General features: G+C 49.8%; 1 protein-coding gene across 1 annotated transcript in view; it reads left to right on the top strand.

The window, feature by feature from the left end:
• The window catches only part of GCN1 (GCN1 activator of EIF2AK4), a 63271-nt gene extending 48664 nt beyond the window's left edge, over positions 1–14607 (top strand). Inside the window, exons 49-58 of the mRNA XM_051972917.1 lie at positions 42–311; positions 495–608; positions 1960–2190; positions 2568–2761; positions 4073–4187; positions 6000–6096; positions 6283–6431; positions 6954–7061; positions 7397–7615; positions 8045–14607. Of these exons, the coding sequence (XP_051828877.1) occupies positions 42–311; positions 495–608; positions 1960–2190; positions 2568–2761; positions 4073–4187; positions 6000–6096; positions 6283–6431; positions 6954–7061; positions 7397–7615; positions 8045–8170 (1623 nt within the window). The 3' untranslated portion in view covers positions 8171–14607. The remainder of the gene's footprint in view (positions 1–41; positions 312–494; positions 609–1959; positions 2191–2567; positions 2762–4072; positions 4188–5999; positions 6097–6282; positions 6432–6953; positions 7062–7396; positions 7616–8044) is intronic.
• The last annotated feature ends 4322 nt before the right edge of the window (positions 14608–18929 follow it).

Raw genomic sequence — 18929 nt, 5'->3', positions numbered from 1 at the left:
AGAGGACGCGGCGCTCACTGCCCTTTCCTCCCTGGCTTTAGGAGATGGCAAACTGTCAGGCGGTCATCTTGTCGGTGGATGACGATGCCGGTCACCGGATCATCATCGAGGACCTGCTGGAAGCCACGCGCAGCCCCGAGGTGGGCATGAGGCAGGCGGCCGCCATCATCCTCAACATCTACTGCTCCAAGTCCAAGGCGGATTACACGGGGCACCTGCGCGGCCTCGTCTCGGGCCTGCTCCGCCTCTTCAATGACTCCAACAGCGTGGTCCTGGATGAGAGCTGGGACGCCTTGAACGCCATCACCAAGGTGGGCGCCCGCTGGGGCCGAAGTTACGGGACCGGCCCCGGTCGTTCCCCGACCCGTTCATCGCCAGCCCCCAGAGGCCGCTCGAGCTAGCCCGCGCCCACCCAGCGAGTCACCTCGCCACCTGGCGCCGGGGAACGCTCAGGCGGTTCTGACGCCCTTTCTGCTTTCCCTGGATCTCTTTAGAAGTTGGACGCCGGGAACCAGCTGGCCCTGATCGAGGACCTGCACAGAGACATCCGCATGGTGGGCAACGAGGCCAAGGGGGAGCACGTGCCGGGATTCTGCATTCCCAAAAAGGTAATCGAGGGCCTGCCCTGGCCTCCCCGCCCCTCCCCCCCAGGAGATCCCCTCGCCAGCGCTCGGCCCCTTGACACACCTTCCCCTGGGTGCCCCAGACCCAGGGAGGGCTCCTGGCTTTCCGGCTTCCAGAAAAGGGCGCGTCCTGGCTGGCAGGGGATGTAAGGCGTTTTGTAAGGAGGCTAGTGTTGGTGAGGGTATCAACATCTTGCGGAAGAGGAGACTGAGGGTCAGAAGTGACCGATAACTTGAACAGGTCTTCTGACTTCAGATTCCTGTGGTGTCCAGACACTCCCCCGCCCTCCAGGACCTCCCGTTCTGGGGCTGTAGAGCATGTTTCAGATAAATCAATCCCCACACCGATCTAGGCCTGGGGTAGGATCCTTGGAGGGAGTGGAGGTTGGGTTGAATCTGGCTGGAGCCGGAGTGGGGGGCGTGCGGAGGGAGGGAGAAGCTGCTGAATCTGGGCTAGGGAGGCACAAAGCCTGGCAGGGGAGGCACGGCCCGCTCAAAGACCTGGAGGTGGGGTGGGGGGGGGGGGGGTCGTCAGCCTGGCAAGGAAGGTGCGAGCTTGGCCATGAGGGGCTCGAGAGAGTCCCCAGAAGGGTGGCTGTGGCGGCAGTGGAGAGAAGGGGAGGATGCTGGTTGTGCTGGGGAAATGGCATGCCAGGGGGCAGCAGGGTGGCACAGGATGGTGCCTCCCTGATGGTGACCAGCTGTGTGACCCTTCTCTGTAAAATGGTGCTCATAGTACCACCTGCTTCCCAGGCTGGTTCTGAGGATCAGGCTCATTGTAGAACGCTTGGTACAGTGCCCGGCGGGCAGAAGGCCCCATAGGAGTGTTAGCTATTAGTTGGCAAGGTCTGGCAGCTGATTTGATGTTGGGGGTGAAGGTGATCAGCCGAGTGATTGACAGAAGAAAGGCAGTGACCCCCATATTTGGGGGAAATGGGGAGATGGGTGGGGTTCTGTTTGGGGTATGTGGAGTTGGAGCTCCCAGTGGTTGCCGGGCTGTGGCAGCAGAAAGTGGGGTTGGAGCTTGGGAGAGGGCAAGGCTGGTCAGGGAGGTCTGAGAGCTCCCTGCATGGAGGTGATGGCCCCCTGAACGTGGGCTCCGAGGAGCTCACAAGTGAGCGAGCCCAGGGCCCCGGGCAGAGGGGGAGGAGGCGGTGCTGGGCCTGTCACTGTCCGTGGCGGGTGTCCCTGTCTCAAGGTGACCGAGACCCACCCGAGAACCGCCGTGTGGCAGTGATCCGGGCCCACTGACTGTGTGTCCTCTGGAGGCAGAACCGAGCTGGCTGGTGAGGGGCGGGGGGCTGGCGCCTCTGACTCGAGCGTCATCCTGTCGTAGGGAGTAACCTCGATACTCCCGGTGCTGCGGGAGGGAGTCCTGACCGGCAACCCCGAGCAGAAGGAGGAGGCGGCCAGAGCCCTGGGCTTGGTGATCAGACTGACCTCCGCCGAAGCCTTGAAGCCCTCCGTGGTCAGCATCACCGGCCCTCTGATTCGTATCCTGGGAGACCGCTTCAGCTGGAACGTGAAAGTGGCGCTGCTGGAGACCCTGAGCCTCCTCCTGGCCAAGGTCAGTGGGGAGCGGGACCCTCAGCCCGGTATCTCCTGCAGCAGCTCTCCCCGCCCCGCCCACCCCTGAAAGCACAGCCCGGAGAGAGTACTGGGGCCGCAGGCAGAGGGGACAGAAAGAGGGGCCTGTGTGTGAGCAGGGATTCTGTGGGAGACGAGCCGGCTATTTGACATCGCACACATGTGATGTTTCTCCGTGTATTCGCCCATGTGGATGTCTGGGCTTTTGGGAGGGGCTTGGGGATACACAGCCCGGTGCAGTCCTCTGGGTGGACATGAATCCTTGCCCACATGGTGCTTGTTTTGCCCTTTGCCCTTTTGTAGTCTTCCCCTGGGCTCCGCCAGAGCCTGGGGTTAAGGCTTGCGTGTCCTTTGTAGGTCGGGATCGCCCTGAAGCCCTTCCTGCCTCAGCTGCAGACGACCTTCACCAAGGCGCTCCAGGACTCCAACCGGGCGGTGCGTCTGAAAGCTGCCGACGCCTTGGGCAAGCTCATTGCCATTCACATCAAGGTGGACCCCCTCTTCACTGAGCTTCTGAATGGAATACGCTCCACCGAGGACTCGGGGATCAGGTGAGATGGGAGGGAGGCAGGCCGGAGCTGCCCCCTTTCCCCTCCCCCATAGAGTCAGGGTCAGTCCTTGGTACGGTGGCTATGATGGGGATGTTGGCGGTGGACTCAACAATAGGTCAAGGAGCTGCAGGAGAGATCTGAACAAAGAGAATCTTTTAATTAACGCCATTTCCTTTATTTGCTTTGAGTGCCAAAGTGAAACTCCCTCAGTCGATCAACCGGAATCATTTTGTTAGAACTTGCTTTTCTCCCCGGGCGTCACAAAAGTCATGAAATGAGTGTTCTTGGTCGCTCGTGTCTGGCAGCGCTACTCTCCTCAAGCAGGAGGCAGTTTCTTTTTTTTTTTCCTCCTTCATTTAATAATATTTTATTTTTTCCATTTATATAATTTTTTCCTTTGTTCATTACTCAGGATTTTCTTTTTCTTTTCTTTTTAATTTTTAATAGCTTTTTATTTGCAAGTTATATGCGTGGGTAATTTTACAGCATTGACAATTGCCAAACCTTTTGTTCCAACTTTTCCTCTCCTTCTCCCCACCCCCTCCCGTAGATGGCAGGATGATCAATACATGTTAAATATGTTAAAGTATAAGTTAAATACAAAATAAGTGTACATGTCCAAACCGTTATTTTGCTGTACAAAAAGAATTGGACTCTGAAATATTGTAGAGTTAGCCTGTGAAGGAAATCCAAAATGCAGGCCGGTCCATTTATATTTAAAGATAGTTTTCGATTCATTTTTGCAAAATGTTGAGATCCACATTTTTCCCCCTCTCCCCTTCTCAAGACGGCAAGTGATCTGTCATACAGGTACAATCATTTTTAGCCTATTTCATATTATTCATGTTGTGCAAGAAAAATCAGAGCAAAAGGGAAAAAGCAAACAAAAAAGGGGTAAAAATAGTACTCTTTGATCCGTGTTCAGTCTCCATAGCTCTCTCTCCGGCTGCAGATGGCACTTTCCATCCCAAGTCTGTTGGAATTGTCTCGGATCAGCGCATTGCCGGGAAGAGCTGAGTCTGTCAGGATTGATCATCACACGGTCTTGCCGTTACTGTGAATGGTGTCCGGGAGGTGGTTTCAAAGACTGTATGAAGCCTCCCTCCTCACCGCTGTTTTGCGTGTTAAGGTTTAACCTGGCAGCCACAAAGTGTGTCTGGACAAGTCCCCCAGGGGGGTTCTTTGTCACCCGGAAGCCCGCCACGGGTATCCTCTGTGGCTTCATCGGCCCGGGCTGAGATCTGTTGCGTCGAGTGGGGAGAATCACAGACGGGGAAGTCGTTCCCTTAAAAAGGACTCGTTGTGTTGCAGGGACACCATGCTGCAAGCCCTGCGGTTTGTGACCCAAGGAGCGGGGGGCAAAGTGGACACGGCCATTCGGAAGAGCCTCACCACCGTCCTGCTCGGCATGCTGGGACACGACGAGGTACTGCTGCGCCGCCAGGGCTCCTGGCCACACTAGTGCCTAACGTTTGGGTGTTGGAGGGAATCTATTCTCTTCTTTTGTCTTCTTTTCCATTCTTTCAGTGAGTATCATTGGGGAATGGAAGTGATTCCACTTGGGTCAGAGGAATCTGGAGCAGCACTGTGCTGGGCACTTGAAAGGGCTGGCTTCCTCTGTAAGATTATCTCTTCCCACCCTCCGCTCCGCTCATTCTCTCTCTCTCTCCCTCCAACACATGCACCTACACCGTCCATCAGCTGCAGTGTGTGTGAACAGGAGGGGGAGACCTTCCAAAGACGGCACCTTTGCTCGCCGATAACGTTTCCGCGCTCCCGCAGATGTCTGGGCACGGTTGGGCACATTGGGAGTCGCAGTCTCTCCATTAGCCTTTACGGTAGCTTCAGGGAGCACGTCTTGTCTTCCAGACGCTGTCCCCCAAAAGCAGTCTCTTTTGGGGCCGCCTCCTCTCGTTGGGTGTGGAATGACATAGTCCCAGTTGTTTGTAGGTTGGGAAGAAGGGATCCCAGAGGCTGGTGGTTCTCGCTTTGGGTTTTTGATTCAGGAGGGTCCTGCTCGGTTACCTCACTACTCCCCGCATCCTTCCCACGCCCCTTTGGTTTTGTAGCCGTCTAATACTGACGTGCGACAGCCGTCTGCCTCGGCGCCTTCTTTTCGCACCAGACTAAAAGCTGCGTGAGGGCAGGGTCTGTGGCCTGCGTTATCTCCCCCAGCAGTGCTCGGGACACTGGAGACCCCTGGTACAGTCCCACATCCCTGCCAGCAGCCTGACTCCCCTCCCCTCCATCTCCTCACCTGCCCCCGGGGCAGAGATGTTGGATCAGGAAAACAGGACCAGGCAGATGGCAGCTAGCTGCCTTTCTGAGGGAGGGAGGCAGGGAAGGAGGGGTGAAAGGAAAAGAGGCAAACTCCTCTCGACCTGCGGCTCCACGAGTGGGGGGCCACCGCACGCAGGGCGGCCTCGTGCCAGGCAGGGAAGAAGCTCGCCCTCCTGTAGCTGCCTCATGTGTCTGTGGCTGTTCACGGTTCAGTGGCCTCATTCCGGCTGTTCTGTCAGACTTCTTCCACAGCTTCCGCTCAGCTGTCCCAACCTGTTCTCATTCATCCTCTCACCCCAAACAAAGCCCAAGGCTTGGCCATTCTTTCCCATGTGATCCCAGCTGACCAGTGCGAGGCCCTGCTTTGGGTGCTCGGGGCAGGGTAGCCAGGAGCCCGTCATTTCCAGGACTGATTTTGCTGCCATGGCACGGTGTTTATCTCGATCTGCTTTGGTTCACGGGAGCCGAGGGCCTGCCCTCCGCCCCCTTGCCTCTCTTTGGCAGACGCCCCTTTGGATCGCCTTTGAGGGCCAGCAGGAAGAGAGGGAAGGGTTGTTCTGGAAGAAGGTTCAGATCTCTTCTCTTGGGCAGGTCACTGACCTCTTTATTTTCCCCATCTTTAAGTTGGGCGGCTTTTGCCCCCTCCTGCCCTCTAGACTTGTAGGGAAAGGGTAAAGGTCCTGGTTTGAGACTCCGCCAGAGAGAGGTGCTCTCTGAGTAATGGCGTTCTTTGCTACTACAGAGATGACCCCCAACTCCAGCCCCTCCCACTCTAAAGTTTCTCTAAGTAAAGTGGGGGGCGGGTTTTGGCTGTGCGGCCATCGGCGGCACAGGCAGGGAGGAGCTCCGCCTCCGACACTGCCTCACAGATGTGGAAAGGGAGCGGACCGAGCAGTGCCCGACTTCCCGCTGGCCCCCCGCCCCGCCCCGGCCTCTCACCCGCTCTCCATCCCCACAGGACGCCACAAGGATGGCCTCTGCCGGCTGCCTGGGGGAGCTGTGCGCCTTTCTAACCGAGGAGGAGCTGAATGCTGTGCTCCAGCAGCACCTGCTGGGTACGTCTGGGCACGGCACTGGGCCTGGCACCCGCTCGGCGGCTGGGGGGAGGGCTCGCTGGGCTCCGGCCGCACAAGGGACAGGGGAGTTAAAGGCCGGCCCGGGACGCTCCCCAGAGAGCATGTCCAGAAGGGCCTTATGGTCCCTTCCACAACAGCCGACTTCCGTCGTCTTGTCCCCTGCAGCGGACGTGTCTGGAATCGATTGGATGGTCCGGCACGGGCGGAGCCTGGCGCTTTCCGTGGCTGTGAACGTGACTCCAGGCCGACTGTGTGCAGCCAAATACCTCCCGGGCGTCCAGGAGATGATTCTCAGCAACGCCACGGCAGACAGGGTGAGGAGGAGAGCTAAGCCTCGGGGCCTGAGGGTGCTGAGGAGCTGGAGCGCTGCACAGGCTGGGGGCGGGGGGAGAAGAAAGCTGGTCCCAGAGTCTCCCGAAGGCCTGCAGTCCCTGCACAGCCCCGAGCCGTTCCGGAAAGCACAGCTGACGCTTGTGCTGCCTTGTAGGTGCTCCTCATGACAGCCTCGGGGGCCCGAGGTGGGTGGTCCCCATCTTATCAACGAGAAACCTGTGACTTGTCTGGGTCACATGGCTAATGAGAGTCAGAGATGGAGCAGGAGCTTGACTCCAAAATGTCTTTGTCCCTCTGCCTCCCGGACATTTCCCGCCACTTCGCCGGGGTTCGGTCTCCCCATCTCTAGAGTCCCAGCCCGGGCGGAGCCCCAGGACAGGTGGCTCTGCCAGCTTTTCCACGCTCTTGAGCAGTGATTCCCTTCTGGGCTGAGGAGATCGTTGGGAACAGAGGGGAGGGAGCAGGAAGCCCATTCTCTGCCCTTGGTCCCTGTACCCCTGCAGATCCCCATTGCGGTGAGCGGTATCCGGGGCATGGGCTTTCTGATGAAGTATCACATTGAATCGGAAGAGGGGAACCTGCCCAGCAAGCTCACCAGCCTCTTCATTAAGGTGAGTGCCAGTCGGGGGGCTGCTTGAGCCTGGGGTGGGGGGCTCTTCCCTCCCCCACTCTTGCAGCATCAGCCACACCCCAGTCCTTACCCTCTCCCCATTGGCCCTGGCCTTCATAAGGACCTGGCTGTGGCCTATGGGGGATACCCTGCGAGATTGGAAGCACGGCATTGTGCCCCAGAGGGGTCGGCATTCTGACACAGTCAGGGCTGGGGGTGGGTGGGAGTAAACCGGATCTGAGAAGGATTTTTACTAAGTTGGGGATGTGGGGAAGGTATCTCCCGCCCCGGCCTGCGTTTGACTGCAAACTGTCATCCCCTCCCCTCCCCCAACAGTGTTTGCAGAATCCATCCAGTGACATCAAGCTTGTGGCGGAGAAGATGATCTGGTGGGCCAACAAAGAGCCCCTGCCCTCCCTGGACCCTCAGGTCATCAAACCGGTCCTAAAGGCCCTTTTAGACAACACGAAGGACAAGAACACCAGCGTGAGAGCCTACAGCGACCAGGCCATCGTCAACCTCCTGAAGATGAGAGAGGGCGACGAGGTTCTCCAGGTCAGGAGGGGACCTTTTCTGCTGCTCGGCCTTGTCAGTGACTTTGGGGCTGCGCGTGCGCACACACACACACATGCACACGCACACGCATACAGGCACACGCATACAGACACCCTTTTGCCCATCCTTGTCGAGGGGAGTAGTCCTCTCCCGGGTGTAGGTCGCAGCCTTTCCTGTGATCAGGCCCTGAATCTCGTACTCCCTCCTCATCTCTGCAGTCATAAATACTAGGGGCTGGGGATCAGGAGCCTAGGGGAAAGCAGGGCGAGCCCTTGGATTTCTGGCCCCATCTGGGCCAGTTCTCGGGCCTTTCCTATTGCCCGTAGCCAGGTGTGACGGTGATCGCCGAGGCCATGTTTGATGGCTGGTTTTGTGAAGTTTCAGCTGGTCCGGTTCCTGATGTACCTTCTCTCTTTCCCACCCCCACAGTCTGTCTCCAAGATCCTGGATGTGGCCAGCTTGGAGCTTCTGAATGAGAGCTGCCGGAGGTCCCTGAAGAAGCTGGCCGGCCAGGCCGACTCGGTGGAACAGATCGATGACACCATTCTCACGTGACGCCCAGGCCCGCCGAGCTGAGTGTGGCCCCAGCCTTTCGAATCTGCACCAATTCTCAGTGTTTTCATTTTTGAAAATGTTCATTCATTCTGCCTGGGGCATAGGAGACAGGGTTCCCAGAGAATATCTTACTCTCTAAACAGACCACAGCCAAAGCCTTAATCAGACCCACACACAACTGAAATGGCCTCCCATCCTCACCCTCTCCTCTAGGGACAGACAGACAGCGCGCACACGAGCCTCCCCACCAGCCCGCGGCCCACGGGGCCCGCTCGGGCAGCCGCAGAGCCGAACCATCCGTTCTGGGCCGAAGCCCGAGCCGGTACCGGTCCTTTGCACAGCCCTACACACCAGGCCTGGGGAGGTGGATGTGCTTGGGGGGGAGGGGAGGGTCACTGGGTTTGGCTTTTTACTGCTGTGCTGCTTGTGACCGGCTCAGTACACCAAGCTCTTAGCAGACTAAAATGATATTTAAATAGCCTTAGCAATTAACAAGTGTGAGTTGGGGGGAGGGGGGTTAAATGCAGGCTGTTTAAAGGACAAATGTTTAATAAAGGCTTTGATTTAATCTTGATGCCAACCGCTCTGTCCTTTCTCCAGAGATTGCTCAAGTAGACTCCGGAGAAGGAGGCTTTACAGTCGCTCTCTTTCACCCGAGGTCGTGTTTTACCTTTAGCCCAGCTGTCCTGAACTTGGAAGCAGACGTTGACCTCTGACACTGCCCCCTCCCTCTAGCCTGTGCTGATGTCCTAGTTCTTTCTGAATGGAAGAGAAGCTTCTTGCCATGTAGATCTTATCAGAGCGAAGTTTCTTTGCCGGGCTTGCATCAGAACCGAGCGGTGCGGGAAGCTCGCTCCTTCCTTTTTTGTGGGGACTAGCAGTCAGATCTGTGCTTGGGGAAGGCAGTGTGCTGAGTAGCCAGTTCCCTGTTCTCCATTCTAAAGCTGAAGGGTAAGGTTGGGTCCTTCTGGAAGGAAATGAACCTTGGAAGAAAACCCACCACTGGTGGCGAAAGAGCCCCGTTCTTGGGGTGAGCAGCTTACGAGAGGAAACCAGAGAGGCAGATCAGCATCTGCCTGGCTTATGAATGACTTCCTTCCTCTCGGTTCTTAGAAGGCTCGTGACGCTGGCCTGCGTCCTGTCCTCCAGAGCACACCCGCCCAACTGTGCCCGTGACATCATCTTTTCTGGGCCATTTCCCTCAATGCTCCTGTCAGAACTATGGACTGAGACTGTTAGGAAAAGAAAGAAAAAGAAGAAAATGAAGGCTTCAAAAAGGTATAAAACACGAGAGACAAATAAATCCCATCATCGGTAGGGGACTGTGGCTACCTGTGTTCGGTGCCAGCAGTGGAGGACTCACTTCTTTTTGAGGAGGAGGACGACAAAGTGACCTCGAGGGTCTCTGCACTCTTGGATAAAGTGCCTTCTGTCTCACAGACTCATGTGAGCTTCTTGCATCCATAGCGCATCCATAGCAGTCTCAGTTGCCTCCTCCCAGGGCTGAAAGGCACCTCAAGAGGTCTGCTGAATAGACATCCCCCACAAAGGAACTCTCATGGTAACCATGGTAACTGCTTCCCATTTCCAAGATCCCAGTAGCCATTGGTACCCTCACAGTGGTCCAGGGCATCAGCCTGGAAAACTGCCTGCCTACGTGCTGTTGATTAGCTCTGGCGTCATCTGAGAGCTGAGTTAGGAGAGTCTGCAAGCTCTGACCGCCGCCAGTGGGAGTGCTGAGGCATGTGGAGAGCCAGAGGGGATCTCTCTCTTTTTTTTTTCTCTTCCCCCTTATGACCCTTAAAACTGTTGTATCCTGCCTTCAGCCTTCGGTTCCAGAATCCTGATGAATGGAAGGTGGAAGACATATTCAAGAAAATTCATGTGCTTTGCTAAAATTTTAAAAAACAACAAAAAGTCCCAATGTACCTGGTTCCGTTCCAGAAAATGGAGAAAGTAGAGTCCTTTCTGTTCAGAATAGAAGAGACAAGGTTGATTCACAAGTGGAAGCAATTCAGGGGCTCAGCCAAGTAGCTTAAATGGCTTTTTCTGAGCCTTTGGGAAGGTGTGAGGTGAAAGGCTGTCACCAAGAGAGCGACCGAGGCCGTGGAGAAAAGACTTCATCAGTTTGGGGGGCAGGTCCTCAAAAACAAACTGGGTTCTCGATGCTACTAGGCAAGACCAGGGAACAGTAGGCTGGACTTGCAAGTCGAGAAGATCGGAGTTCTAATCCTGCCTCTTGACACTAACTGTGACTCTGGGCAAATCACTTAACCTATTACATGAAGTTGCCTTGTCTCTAAGATAAGGGGGTTGGTCCAAAGGCCTCTGCTGTGTCCCATCCATGGTCCTGTAATCACATTCATAGAATGAAAGTCCTTGACGCCTATGAAGTGCTAGATCACCGAGGGTGAGTGGGGCCTGGCACTGACACAGGAGGCCTAAGGACCTTCCCCATGTTGGTCCCAATCATCCCCTGGCTTTTGCTGCCCAGTGTTCCAACTACTATGATTTCCATCTCTTTCCAGTGTTTGCAGGAGGGGGGAGAGAGTAGATATTTTGTGGGCTCCAAATAACCTCCTCTCCAAGTATGATTTGTAACCAGTGGAAAGTTGAAGCTCATGATCATGTAGCATAAAAAATTGCTCTTTTCATGGGTCTCCATAAAGTGAGGAGACTCGACTAGATGGATGGGCTAATTTATTATTCCCAGGGAGGTCATTGGGATCCTTAAAAGTGTCAAGTTGGCCTTTGGGGAGGAGCTAGAACTTCCTCCTACTGAAGCAGTATTGGTGAGTTTTGAGTTAGCGTTCACATATCCACGATACTTTTTGGTTACTCTCCAAAGAAAGCAGTCGCGTGTCAGCTGTGGTTGTAGAGGCTGGATTTGGAATGAGGACCTGGGCTGAATCCCAGACTTTGCCCCTTGGCATCACATGCATCCAGATGCAAAAACTGGTTTTTGTGTCTTGGGATAGATGGTTGTGACGTGCCCCCTACCCGGACAGTGGTAATCTCCCGTATTGTTGGGTAAGAAAAGTGTTCTGATCTTGAAAAATGGAAGGGAACCACGAGAGACTCAAACCTCCCCACAAATGTGAGGTTCAGCTCTCGGCTGCCCCTTATTTGGGGGAAGTTAACTTATCTCTCTGGGCCTCACTAAAATGAGACTTGGTCTCAATTTCTGCTAAACCCACGATTCTAAGAACAGCTCCCCAAGTTACACACCTCCCATGAGCCACATGGATGTACATATGATCTTGCTGTCACCCATAAATGTACCGCCGCCATATTTAAGAATTCCAAAATAGGATCATCATCTATTTTCCATTTCTCTGCCTCTCTCCCCTCACCCCACTCTTGTCCCTCCTGTGACCTCTGCTCCCTTTATCCCTCAGTTCTCCCCCTGGCCATCATCCCTGTCCTAGTTAATCTCTCTTCTCTTGACCATCTTGAACAGCTCCATTGTCCCGTTCTGCCATACTGCACCATACAAATGGATGGTCTCTCCCACCATCCACAGCCTTCCCAATAGAGAAAATTGCCCAACAAACACTTCTAACTGGGGCCACTGCAAACTGATGTCACACTACCTCACTGGGCCCTTACTGCTGCTGGGCAAGCCTGTTTCTCCCTTAGCTCGTTCTCCCGCTCTGCCCCAAGGATCCTCCAGATCTCATCCTTCTTCAAACCTCCCGGGCTTCTCTTCTTCCTTTGTAGCCAGGAATCTTGCCTTACATTTTAGAGAAAAAAATTGAAGCCATCTGCTGGGAACTTCCTTTTCTCCCTCATCTCCTGTCAGACGCCTTCTGCCATTCTCCTTCACTCCTCTTGGAAAATGGTGACCTTAGTCCTTGCCAAGGCTAGGTTGTAAACTCCTTGACGGAAGGGACTTTTTTGTATTCCTAACATTTTGTACAGTGTCTGGCACACAATAGGTACTTAATGTTTACTGACGGGTCATGATTTACAATTATCTTTCCAATCGCCAAATCTCAGACTTGGAAGAGATCTAAAAAAATTATCTTATCCAACATGTATCAGAACAAGATCTTTTTTTATTATATATCTAATCAACTATTGTCTGGGGGCAATTAGGCAGGACTGGGTGGCACAGTGGATAGAGCACCAACCCTGGAGTAGGGAAGACTTAAGTTCAAATCCAGCCTCCGATACTTCCTTAGCTAGTCACTTCACCCTGATTGCCTCAGCTTCCTCATCCATAAAGAGAGCTAGATGGAAAAGGAAATGACAAACTCCTCCTGTACTTTTGCCAGGAGAAACCCAAATGGGGTCACAAAAAATTAGCAGTGTCTGGAGTTGGGAAAACTTTGAGTTCATATTTGGTTTCAGATACTGGCTGGGCAAATTGCTTAGCCTGTTTGCCTCAATTTCCTCATCTGTAAAATGAAATTAATACTAGCATCTTCTAGGATAGTTGTGAGGCTCAAGTGAGAATAATATTTATAAAGCATTTAGCACAGTGCGAGACCTAGTAGGTATTACATAAATGTTGGCTATTATTATTATTGCCTGGAGATTTCCAGGGAGAGGAACTCGCTCATGTCATTTTGTGGTAGAGTCAACTGTCAAATTTTCCTGACATCAAAGCTAACTGCTCTCTGGCAGTTTCCTCTCAATTATTCCAAGTTTTGTCCTCTAGGACCAAGCAGAAAAAGTTCAAATTCCTTTTCCCCTTTAAATACTTGAAGACATCGATCATGTCTTCTCCTTTTTCCTCCGGATAAAATCCCCCCCGTTTCCTTTAATCCAGTTCCTCATACGGCATAATCGTGAGACTCTGCCATCCTTGTAAGCCCTCCTCTGGAAACACTCCAGCTTGCAAATGCCCAGAACAGATTCAACTCTCCAGATGTCATCTGCCCAATGGGACGCTCCCTTCTCTAGTTCTAGAATCTCTTGTCTTTTTTTATGCTTTTCAGTCTGTAGTCAGACATCAGTTCTTCCTCTGGGTGTGGCTGGCATTTTTCATCCTGAGACTTTTCAGATTGGTCGTGGATCATTGTATTGCTGAGAATAGCAGTTTTTTCATCCCACAACATTGCTATTACTTGGTACACAGCACATTTCACTTTGCACCAGCTCGTGGTGGACTCTCCAAGTTTTTCCGAGAGCATCCTGACCTATGTCTCTTGTAATGTAGCTGAGGCTGACACTTTCAGTGGCTGACCTCACCCAGCCAGCTCCTGGGGGAGCTGGTGTGAAACGGGAGCTGCTCTTTGGGAGAGAAAAGATCTTTCTTCTGCTCCAGTCTGGAGGATTTTGCTAAGGCTTCGCTGGAGAAGAGGCAGGGCCATCATTGGCCCCGGGAAAACAAGAACAGTTAAGTGTCAGAATCAGGTGACAGAGCTGAGGAGGGCTTCCTGGGGAGGGAAGGGAGTAAGCAGAAGTAAGTCATGAATGTTTTCTGAGAGATGGCAGAAGCCAGGCTCTCGGGGACATAGCAGAATAATACGTGTGAGGAACAGGGGAGTAACAGGTAAGCCTGTGAATGGAGAAAGCTTTGTAGCGCCATTTAGGCTGGGTGTAAAAACACTGGAGCTATTTTGTTTGCAGTGATGTGGATGAGTAGTAGGATGTTTTTATAATGATAACTGGCATGTTGTATTTTTGTTTTAGATTTTATTATTATTATAGCTTTTTATTTGCAAAACATGCATGGATAATTTTTCAACACTGACCCTTGCAAAATCTTCTGTTCCAACTTTTCCCCTTGTTCCCTCCACCCTCTCCCCTAGATGGCAGGTAATCCCATCCATATTAAATATATTAAAGTATATGTTAAATCCAATACATGTATACATATTTATACAGTTATCTTGTTGCACAAGAAAAATCAAATCTAGAAGTAAAAAAAATCTGAGAAGGAAAACAAAAATGCAATCAAACAACAACAGAGAGAGTGGAAATACTATGTTGTGGTCCACACTCAGTTCCCATAGTTATCTGGTGCAGATGACTCCTTTCATCACTGAACAATTGGAACTGGTTTGAATGATCTCAATGTTGAAGAGAACCGTGTCCATCAGAATTGATTGTCGTATATGTAGTCTTCTTGTTACCATGTATAATCTCCTGGTTCTGCTCATTTCACTTAGCATCAGTTCCTGTAAGTTTCCCCAGTCCTCTCTGAAATCATCCTGCTGGTCATTTCTTACAGAACAATAGTATTCCATAACATTCATATACCACAATTTATTCAGCCATTGTCCAATTAATTGGTGGGGATCCATTCAGTTTCCAGTTTCTGGCCACTACAAAAAGGGCTCTGGCATATTGTACTTTAAGATCAGCAAAGTAAAGATGCTGAAATAAGAACAGAATATAGTTTTCTTCCCTTCCCCTTCTTCTTAATTCATGTGTTTCTCTGTAGACCAAATAACTTTATTATTTAAAATAAAACACTTCTTTTTCTACCTTTCTTTGTGGAGGTGGGGAACTATGGGTATGAAACACTATGTATGTCAGACTTTTTTGATAGCTTGGCTAGTTTTGCTGGATTCTTCTCCCTCCTCCCCCTGCTTTTATTTTTGTGTTAAAAGGGGTGGTTTGCTCTCTGGGAGAAGGAAGGGTATACTGGAAAATGCAGGTGATGACAAAAAATATTCACTGGAAATTTATTTTTAAAAAAAGCAAAGAGAGCTCCATGTTTTAAGGGAAGAAAAATAAAATATAGTGAGTAAAAGACCAGTCTGAGAGTCTGCAAGACCTGTTTCACCTGACACAATACTAGCTTATCTTTTGTGCTTCTAGACCACAAGTCTGGTAAGACCACAAGTTTCTGATGAGTTGTCAATCTGCATCTGGTGGGACAAATAAAATCACAAATCTAGACTCTAAGAAGAAAATCATCAGGGCAAAGCTATTCATTTGTATTTATTTAATACAGCTCCTCATTTTATAGTCAGGGAAACTGAGGCTTAAAAAGGGTAGGTGACTTGACCAAAGTCATATTCATTCCAGTGACTACCCAAGTCCTCACACCCCAATTCCAGTGCTTTTTCCACAGCCAGAGCAAATGAATAGTTCTTATCTCTTTAATTTATATGCTAAGCTATAAATGGAGAATAAATAAAGGGAAACAAGTAAATGAAAAAAACAAATCCATCCTAGACACATAATAAAAAGTGCTCTTTAATTGGGAAGAATTGATTTGTTGGCGCAATTCCTTCCTGCCACTGCGATGACAAGATTCCTCTGCAAGATCTGGTCCCATCACTCCTGTTAAAAAAAATTCTGTCGTGGACCCCTGTCATTTTTTGAAATTCATCTAGCTGTTATGCAAGTCCCTTGGCCATAGGATGTTGCCTGAACTTTTTTCCAGGATTAATCACTGCTGCTTTCTATATCATTTAAAAAACTGTCAGCACTTGGCATAGATGCTTCACCTGAATTCATTAAATGGCTTCTAAAAAGTAATTTTTGCACCCACAAGTTGCAGATTTATTGAAGGAATCCTTAATTTCCTGAACTTTCTATTTCAAAAAATGGATTTCTCTAACAATTCTTCCTCTCTCCCCCTCCCTCCCCCCTTTATAAGAGAAGTTTTGTGGCTGAATTATCACAAGTTCCAAATTAAGGTCATTCAAACCCATGAGGTTTTATTGACTGATAAGCATCTAGTTACTGTAGGTAAAGTACTTTAATTACTGGTGAATGGAACTTTCAGACCTTCCCATGGGAGAGATCACTAGGACCTTGTCCCTGTTCTGAAGATATCCAAGTTGAGTCATAGGGAAAGCAAATGACTTGTTCAAAGTCACATACTGAGGTTGTGGAAAAGATGGGGAAATCATCCAGACTTCCTTGTTCTCCAGTCACCAAGTCTCAGTGTTCCTAAATAATCATTTGCAAGAAGTAACGAGGAGAAATGAGTTGGGTTTTCTACCTGTAAGCCAGCAAAGGCACTGTGGGTTTCAGTTCTCCTTAACTGGCCTCTGGTTCAGCGCGAGGGATCCTGGACAGAGAATAGGAGTTGCTTCTGTTAAGGAAAGCTCATGAACTGGACAAACTGGTCCCACTATGAGCTCAGTGGCATTTCTGAGTGATGTTTTCCTGGGCACACATACTGTGACCACAGCAGTCACTGTCACCTGTTGCCATTTTGCCCCTTCTTTCCTTATCCCTCACTCCCTGCCCCAACTTGGAAACCTCACAAAGCGGGCCGGGCACATGGGAAATGAAGCCGGAGGGCCCCGAGTGGAATATGCTTCCATCCTGGAATGCTGTGGGCTTGGGAGTACTTGGTTTTCTTTTAGATACAGCTTCTTTTTCATGGTTTTGATGCCAACCTCAGTTCCTTCTAGAAGAGACACATTTAAAATTTTTCTAATCCAGTAGATGAGGGAGAGGATCACACAAGTATCTTTAAAAATATAGGGGCGGGGGGGAAAGAGGGGGAGGTAGGTGTATATGTGTGTTTTCTGGGTTTTAGGTTTTTATCTCAACTTTGGCCCACACCATTTGAAAGTAAACTGGAAACAGCCTGGGATAAGTAGAGCAGATTCTGGATTTGGAGTCAGAAGACTTGATTTTAAATCCCAACTTGGCCATTAATTGGCTGGGTGACTCTGGGCAAGTCACAATCTTTTTGGCTCTGAGTCCTTACCTGTAAAATGAGGGAATTGAACTCAACAGCCTCACCGGGTCCCTTTCAGCTCTAAATCTTTGATCCTATAAGGCCTCGGTTTCTTTACCATCCACAAAAGGGATTGAATGAGATAATGTGACAAGAATGCCATTTCACATCTAAAATGCCATGATTCTGTGATTTCTGTTTATTTCTGATGAAGTGTGTAAAGTCCAGGCTTAACTAACTTTTTTGGAAAGCATTTGATTATACAAATAGGAGAGAGAAGACAGTCGTGGTTGTCGATTCACTGAAAAAATGTGTTATTAGTTATAGTGGATAGTATCAGACATGGAGTTAGGAAAACCTGGATTAAAATCTAGTCTCCGATACTTTCTTTGTGGCCCTGGGCAAATCCTTGGCAGCTCCCTAGGACTTGACGACTAAGTCAAATACAGACTGAGATTTTCCAGTTCCCCTTGGCTGATGAAACACTATTGTACATATGCTAGGCACCAGGAATAAACCAGAAAATATGACAAATCTTGTTCTTAAACGGCTTCTTTTTGAATCAGGGTGGGACTAAGATAACACAAATAACCAACTAAGTAATTATGATTCAGGGCAGAACATGGTGAATGTAAAAGAAAGGCTGAAACTGCTACAGGAAACTTAAGAGGGACTATTTTTACTTGGAGAAAATAGGGAAGGCCCCATAGATATATAAGCTGGGCTTGGAGAAAAAGGATGAATTTCAGTAGATGGAGAATGGTGTGGGGGCCCATTCCAGGTATGGAGCATAGTGAAGAGGAGACAATAAACTGGAAAGCTTAATGAGTAATCCAGTTTGGCTGAGACACAGGCAAATGATAAGTCAGCATTATGAGGAAATAGAAACTGGGTGATTAATATATTGGATCTGGTTTGTGGAGGGCTGTGAATGAATGTCAGGATAACAAATTCATGCTAGTTAGGAACCAATGGGAAACTAGTGAAGGTGGTATCCATCCAATCAATAAATATTTATTGATCACTTATTATGCATATAACACTCTGGCAGACACTCAGTGTTGTCCTCAACAAGCTTGCATTTTGGTAGGAGAGCCAAAACTATGTATGTGAAGGAAACAGGATGGAACAATATAGCCACTGGCAAACTCTTTTACAGTAGTTAGAACTCTTCAGTTTAAACAAAATGCTGGCAGAATCCAAATGCCTATTTTTAATATCTATTAATAGACAATTAATTCTGAGATTCTACCTCATACCCATCAGATTGGCAGAGATGACAAAAAGGGAAAATGACACATTTTGAAAGGGCTATGGGAAAATAGACACATTAATGCACTGTTGGTAGACCTGTGAATAGGTACAACCATTCTGAAAAGTAATATGAAATTATAAGCAAAAAGTCAGTCAACAAATATTTATTAAGTACCGGCTGTGTGCCAAGCACTGTGCTAAATGATGGGAATATAAATGAAAGCCAAAAAACTGTAGAAAGCTCACACTTGTATTGGGGAGCCAATATTCAAATAACCATATACAAACAAGCCCTATAAAGGCAAAATAAATTGGAAAATAATTAACAGAGGATAAGTACTAGAATTAATAGAGGCTGGGAAAGTCTTCTTGTAGTACGTGGGATTTTTTGCTGGAACTTGAAGGAAATAAGGGAATCCAGGAAGCAAGATGACCAAGGTGAGCATTCTAGACATGGGGGACAGCCAATGAAAATGGCTGAAGAGGGGACATGAAGTGTCTTGTTCTAGGTACAGTGAGGCCATTGTCATACATCGAAGAATAAGGGGGAAGGGTGGGGATAGGAGTTAAAAATGTAAAAAGAATGGAAATGGGGTATGTGGGGGAGAGGCAAGTTATAAAGAGCTTTGAAAGCTAAGCAGAGGATTTTACATTTGATCCTGGAGGTGAGAGGAAGCCAATGGAGCTTACTGAGTAGTGGAGGGGGGAGGGTAGGAGTGGGGAGGAGAAAAATGTCACTATACAATGTGGTCCCTTTGATTTAGCTATACGACTGCTAGACATAGGTCAAAGAAAAAGAAACAAAAATGTTATGGATAAAAAATGAACTATGTGATTTTAAAAAGACATGAAAAAAATGATGCAATGTGAAACAGGGAGACCTGGAAGAATATATAACATCAATAT

The sequence above is a fragment of the Antechinus flavipes genome, chromosome 1 (genome assembly GCF_016432865.1).
Source record: "Antechinus flavipes isolate AdamAnt ecotype Samford, QLD, Australia chromosome 1, AdamAnt_v2, whole genome shotgun sequence".
NCBI lineage: Eukaryota > Metazoa > Chordata > Mammalia > Dasyuromorphia > Dasyuridae > Antechinus > Antechinus flavipes.
The sequence above is the reverse complement of the archived record's forward strand: the minus strand, read 5'-3'. Positions and strand labels throughout refer to the sequence as shown.